Below are 6,971 nucleotides of genomic sequence, written 5' to 3'. Positions count from 1 at the left end.
CCCTTTTGTTTTGAAAGGTTCTAGCCAACCACTCCCCTTGTCCCATAGTACCTATCTTACATGCTGTAGCCTCTGGCCTCTTCATTTCCACACAGGATGTCATTCTTTGACAGCACCTCACCTGTACAATCCATCATGCTCATTCCTCCTAATACTTGTGTTCTTATCAGATCGCAAAAAGTTGATCTTTTCTGCATACACCACCCCCAACCTCTATTGTACCAAGCATCCTCTTTCCAGCCCATGTAAACACACATTCTTCTTACTCTGCAGGGTGAGTCTCTATTGATTTTGTTTGTTCATTAAGAATCTATCTTCATGACACTAGACAGCAAGTCCTGATAATAAACTCATCACCTAGGGTTTATGAACTTAGATGTAAGCATGGTAGGATCGGCTGTGTGTGGGGGGGGCAGGTTTTCTTGTTTTTTTTTTTTTTTTTTTTGAAACATGTAAGCCTGGACTCGTATTACATTAGCTTAATTTTACCCCAACATTTAACCATCTGTATTCCTGTGGACAATTCATGGATTTTTTTCTTTATATTATTTTTTTTTGCACTTCTGAAAGGAGCAGTTATGTATCTATGATCCTTACTCTTTTGAAATATGCATAGTACCTGTACATATATTTATATATATATATGTACATGGAGCACACATATATTTGTCTCTATAAGGTGGCAACATAATACCTATTTTAAATGCCCTCCCTGTTTCTGCTATCAGTCTGTATTTAGATTTGTATCTGTATAGCTCCCAATAAATAAATAAATGATGATGATGATCATGATGATCATGATGATGATGATGATGTGTTCTGTTTATATGCCCTTCTCCTCTTGAAAAGCTCTGTTGAACATGTTGGCAGTAGTATATAAATAGTTGTTAATAATAATAATTCATCAGAGCTTTGTAATTAACTGAAATTACCAGGACAAGTTACAATGTGATTATGTAGAGACCAATGAAATATTTTATGAATGTCTCCACTGTACAGAACAGTTTGCACATACAGTGTTTTCTATCTGAATTTATGATTGTGCATGGGTGTGGGTACTTTATATTTTACAGTGCCCAGAATCCTACACTAACAGTCAAAACAAAAATGTAGTGCAAATAAATATAAGCAGCAAATGATATTCAATTTGTAGAGTTGTACTTTCAGCCCAAATATATGATTTTGGCATTAGACGTTCACTATCCCTCTCTGATCTTGACGCAGCAATTTAAGGATAAATAACTAAATGTCCGAAATTCATCCGGCTGCCTAGATCACAATGTACACAGCAGTAATAAAACGACTTAAATCCCACCAGATCCTGAATTATGATGAGATAGATTAGCATATAGGGATTGATAGCAGGATAAACATAATACGATTAGAGATGTCTCTTTTGGATCTCCAGATATTGATTCAGAGAATTTTAATTCTAGAACTTGTTATGTTATAATCTGTGTTTATTACAAGACGAAACATTATCTGTAGAATGAAGGTCGATTTAAGAAGAGCCAGATAGGGCAGCAAAATCAAACGAGGTCCTTTGGGCAGATTTCGTTGGTGTTGTATAAGCTGATACACGCAGGGAGGGTGCAAAGCGCACATGAAGAACTCATTATTGTGTTTAGCGTTATCCCAGCGATGTATTATTATTTCTAGGTATCGGGAAAGCCATCTCCAGGAATCCAGATCTAGGGTGCATTCATTTAGCTTATCTGTGTATTAAAGAATAATATCAATCATGCACCAACGTTTTGTGATCTGTAACTGTTTTATCGTTAGTACCAGAAGATCATCTGCTGGTAATAAAAATGTATATTAGAAACTGCCCCTAATCCTCAGTGGGAGACACCTTGAATCTTTAGGAACTATTTCAGTGCCCAGGGTCTGCTAGACACACACACCAAACTGAAGCTCATAGCTGCTCCAAGTGCAGGTATCCTGGGTGTCACAGAAGCGGAGTAAAGTGATCGTAAATTTTCTAATTACAGTTTAACACCAAGACAAAAGGGTGTTAATGGGTTTAATCCCAGGGCCAGCTATTGTCTCTCCCCTCACACTACAAATTTACACAGCGCCCAAAGGGCAGCCCGGGCTTTCCTTTGTTAGGATTTCAATTTGCCTGCTTTCCCCCAGCTTTGATGTAAAACCGGGACCTCCAACTCTTTGAAGTTCCTTATTAGGCGAATATGAACCCTCTATTTCGACCACTGATCGTTTTGACTAATTCGAGATCCTCTTTGTAAAAGATTTAAGAGGCGATGCTGATACAATGTAAATGCAAGAGAAAATGCCATCCCTCTGTCATTAGCCCTAATCTGTATTTGCATACGGTCCAGGCCAGGATAATAACAGCTAAAGCATAACCGTCCCCTTAAATGCAAATAAAAAGAATAGTATTCTTGGATATAAACATATATGTGTGGTATGTGCATATATGCAGAGTTCCTTATATACAAAGTAACACATTTATACCGTATATTTTGTGAGTTATGTGTGCATAACACATATATGATACAATCATACCATTTGCTATAAATACATACACTCAGATACACACCCGAACTCCTATATATACACACACCTTACTTGACATAAGACACAAATCCACAGCCAGTTCGTGGGACTTCCCTGTGTATTTTCCTGTCCTTGGTTCTGCCTTGGTTATTAGAGGAATACAGGATACAATACTTTCTGTACTTATTTTGGACACTTATGACATTATTAACCCCCACTTTGAAAAAAACTCTCACTTTTGAAGAGCCTTGCAGCCCCCCCTCCTCCACACACACGCACACAGCAGCGGCGCTTGAAGGGTTAACTGGAAGATTGGCGAGGAGGATATTTAAGAAGGACTTGTGGATAAAAGGGAGAGAATCAAGAGAGCGAGAGAGAGTGAGACTAGAGGACTTGGGAGGAGCTTACGCTGGGCTTGAAATGTCAATCACAGTGTGAGTGCCAATGATCTGAAGCAATCTGCTAGGAACTGACCTGGTCCACGCAGATCAATAGCACCAGAGGGAGAGGACAGAGCCACCGAGATCCCTGCTGGAACCCTAGAAGCCCGGTTCCCCCCTTCCTGGGTCGCTTGATGTGTAGGGAGACGGGCAAGCAAACTCAGGTCATAGAAGGGGATTCCCTGCGCCTCCGGCTGCACCATGTCCTTCCCACAGCTGGGCTACCAGTACATCAGACCTCTATACCCCTCGGACAGGCAGAACGTGGGGGGCACCAGGAGCGGAACTGAACTCTCTCCGGCCGGGACTCTTTCTAATGTTCTCTCCTCGGTGTACGGAACTCCCTACGCTGCAGCCGCCGCGGCACAAGCCTATGGAGCCTTCCTGCCCTACAGCGCGGAGCTGCCCATCTTCCCCCAGTTGGTAAGGGCATTCCCTCTCCCAGGGCAGGGTGCCAGCCTCACCTTTGGCCCCCGCTGAACGAGATTGTGTGTGTCCGTGTAATAATCGTGTCGCCAGTACTACTTACATGTAAAGACACTTTCCCAAAGTTTCTGAATGTTTGTGTCAGTGTGTGAGTGTGTATATCTGTCCGTCCGTTTGCTGGCTGCACTTAGCGCTCACATCTCTGGTTCCCACACTCAGAGAAGTCTTTGCTATCACCCCAAGGGTTAACAAACGTGCTTGACTAGCAGTCTTTGCTGACACAGCCACATACCGGCGATACGTGAAAAGAAACAGATGAGAACAAATATCTGAGATGGATTATAAAGCCCACTTTACAGTGTTACGGACAGTACCGATTCGCTAGCTGTGGGTGCTTGTGCCCCTGTAGGTAGTGCCAGTAGTAGTTAGTACATAGGCAGCTGTCCCCAGCGCAGCCTGTGCGAGTATGTCGCTAATGCCTAATCTCTCCTCTTGTTACAGGGCTCACAGTATGAAATGAAGGACAGTCCGGGGGTCCAGCATGCCGCCTTCTCCCACCCCCACGCAGCCTTTTATCCCTACGGACAGTACCAGTTTGGAGATCCGTCAAGGCCCAAAAACGCTACCAGAGAGAGCACAAGTACCCTTAAGGCCTGGCTCAACGAGCACAGAAAGAACCCATATCCGACCAAGGGCGAGAAGATCATGCTTGCCATCATCACTAAAATGACCCTCACACAGGTGTCCACCTGGTTTGCTAACGCAAGGAGGAGACTTAAAAAGGAGAACAAAATGACTTGGGCCCCCAGGAGCCGAACTGATGAGGAAGGTAACGCTTACGGCAGCGACCATGAAGAAGACAAGCATGATGACGACGAGGAGATTGACCTGGAGAACATCGACACTGAGGACATTGAGAGTAAGGAAGACTTGGATGACCCAGACACTGATATACACTCGGACTCTAAAACTGATGCCAGGAGTGACTCGGAAGCCTCGGATGGGTTTGAGGACCTGAATGCCCCTGAGGACAGACTTCTCAAGTCAGTGGTTGGTCAAAGGCAGGTGTTAAATGAGGAGCCCCAGGACAAGTGTGCACTTTCTTCTGATGCTAAAGCTTCCCAGCCTGCGTGTGAGCAGATCAAACTGGACAGAATCCCCTCTAGTCCTCCTCTGGAGAACAACATTCCCGCGGCCCACAAACCCAAAATCTGGTCACTGGCAGAGACAGCAACAACCCCAGATAACCCACGCAGGTCCCCCAACACGGGTGGCTCAGTGAACACTCAAAACCTGATTGCACAACACAGACTTATCGCCTCCCCAGGGAGCAGGTTCCAGGGTTGGACTGGAAGAGCATTCTCTGCTCAGCAGTTGTCTTTACTAAACTCTGCTCATTTTCTGCAAGGACTGAGCGTCTCTCACACAGCCCTGGGCTCTGGCACTGCAAGTTTCCCTAAGGCCGCCGAGCCCAAGCACAGCACAGACTCTCTAACAGGTGATTACCTTGTGCTTTAGTGTTTACAGAAAGGTCACAGCACTCAGCATATGCCTGGCATACTGTTCTACACAATCCTTACAGCCCAGAGTTTAACAAGTTAACTTATGGCAGTACCTCAGCCTCCGAATTCTAAAATGTTTTCTATGGAATAATAACCAGTCATGTATCAACCTTATGAATTATAATAGCTAGATAGGTACAAAACATTACCTGATTAAAATCATGAAGGCTAAAAAAGATCTATCATCTATCCATCATCTATATATCTTTCTATTTCCTATAATATAATTATTGAAAATTATTACAATTTAAATGCAAGGAAAATCTAGAAATTGTCTTGTAATGTTAATCTTGCAATGTTAATGTTTGCTTTTGAAATGATTAGCACATCAGAGAGTTTTTCCCATAAATTCATGATGATATATAAAAAAAAAATGCAATATGAAAACAAGGCTTGGAGATATTTGCACTGCTGTTCCTGAACTGGAAAAGTTTATTCGCAATGAATATTTTTTGGCCCAGGGAAGCTTTGATTTGACCTACAGGCTCAGTAAATAATTTAGTAAAAGCCCATGGGCACGACTAGATTGAAACATGAAATGCAAATTAAAAAAAAGTGCGCCCTATTGTTACACACAGAAATCACAGAGAGGGTAGGATAGATAGATAAAATAAATCGAGTAATAAGTAATATATTTAGAGCATTAATACAGTTCTTCCAGCTCCAATATTCCTTATAATTGTGGTTTTGGATTGTTGTACATAGCCTGTCACAATTGCCCTTTACAATCCTTTACATTTTTTGTCCTTATAGATCGATCCAGTACAGTGGACATAGAGAAAAAAATACCTGTATTAAATACAGCTTTCCAACCAGTGCAACGAAGGTAAGACCATATTAATGTACATTGTGCTATATACTCGTTATATGGTCGGCTGAAGTGATGAAAACTGAGTCTATATTCACATTAAAATGATAGATACGCAGGATATTAACATTCCTATTAATTATTTAGTTGCATTAGAATAATTTCACAAGCACAGCGTATTTCTAAGACAACAGAAGTATCTGTTATGAGAAGAGACAGAGTTGTCTTCTTACAGTTATGAGATAATTCGCAGGATTTAGAGAGGATTAGGCAAACTTTCCAATTTTCACGAGTCAGTAGAATAGTCTTACTGCTCCGCTCTGGTGTGTGACGATTTATTTCTTTAGCGCTATCACCAATAAATGTCTCGCTTTATATAAGTTTAGCATATTTGAAATAACATTTCAGTTAAGTTAAATTGATGTCGATGTTGTTTACAGTGTTTTGTTTTTAATGCAAAGAGAAAGAATGAAAATAATGCAATGTATTTACGCATGTTTAACTAGTTACATTCCCCATACGAGTTTATTAATATATTGGTTGATCTCTTTCCATTCAGGTCACAAAATCAGCTGGACGCTGCCATGATCCTTTCCGCTCTATCCTCATCCTAACAGTGTATTTTATATTTATATTTTCTTCTTTTTTAACTATTCGAATGACTGTAAAATATTTCTATGCTGGGTAGTAACGCCTTGTAAGCATGTCTGTGGATAAAATGGAACAAAAATTGTTTCTATTCTCTTATGCAGACCAGAGTTCGTATGGTTTGTCTTGTGCTAATTAAACGTCGGTCATTTTTGTATATATAGTACAAATGTAAATATGTGTTTAAACCAAATTGTACAAATAAGTATATATTTTTGGTTAATAAATTCTTCACAATTTACTACACTTTGTTACTTTCTTTACAGTTTATTTTGATGAACTGATGTTTCTTTTTTTAAACTGCCCTACGTTTTTCATTTGATTTTGTTTCATATTAACTAATGTATTTTGTTACAATTGGAAGTCAGCTCTTAGGTAAAGTGTTTTATCTACAAGTAAGAAAGTAACATTTGTTCTGACAAACCTGGTATTAACATATTATACAAGGACGCCAACAGCTGCTATAACTGGCCACATATAAATTAACGTCTTAAGAATTTGATGATTTAAACGTGGAAGTATCAATTACTAATTAATTAGATTTGGGCGCTACTTTAGTGGCTGGGTGCT

At 40.6% G+C, this 6,971-nt stretch overlaps 1 protein-coding gene across 1 annotated transcript; it reads left to right on the top strand.

Annotated features, from left to right (window-relative positions):
* Positions 1-2,895: 2,895 nt before the first annotated feature.
* On the top strand, positions 2,896-6,642 carry irx3 (iroquois homeobox 3). Its single transcript, NM_001001216.1, is given in 4 exon segments — positions 2,896-3,380; positions 3,885-4,881; positions 5,699-5,771; positions 6,313-6,642. Coding segments are annotated over 4 exon segments (1,347 nt in total). The 5' UTR covers positions 2,896-3,158; the 3' UTR covers positions 6,368-6,642.
* The last annotated feature ends 329 nt before the right edge of the window (positions 6,643-6,971 follow it).

Source organism: Xenopus tropicalis, chromosome 4 (genome assembly GCF_000004195.4).
Source record: "Xenopus tropicalis strain Nigerian chromosome 4, UCB_Xtro_10.0, whole genome shotgun sequence".
Taxonomy (NCBI): domain Eukaryota; kingdom Metazoa; phylum Chordata; class Amphibia; order Anura; family Pipidae; genus Xenopus; species Xenopus tropicalis.
Note: the sequence above shows the minus strand (reverse complement) of the source record. Positions and strands in the feature narration are given on the sequence as shown.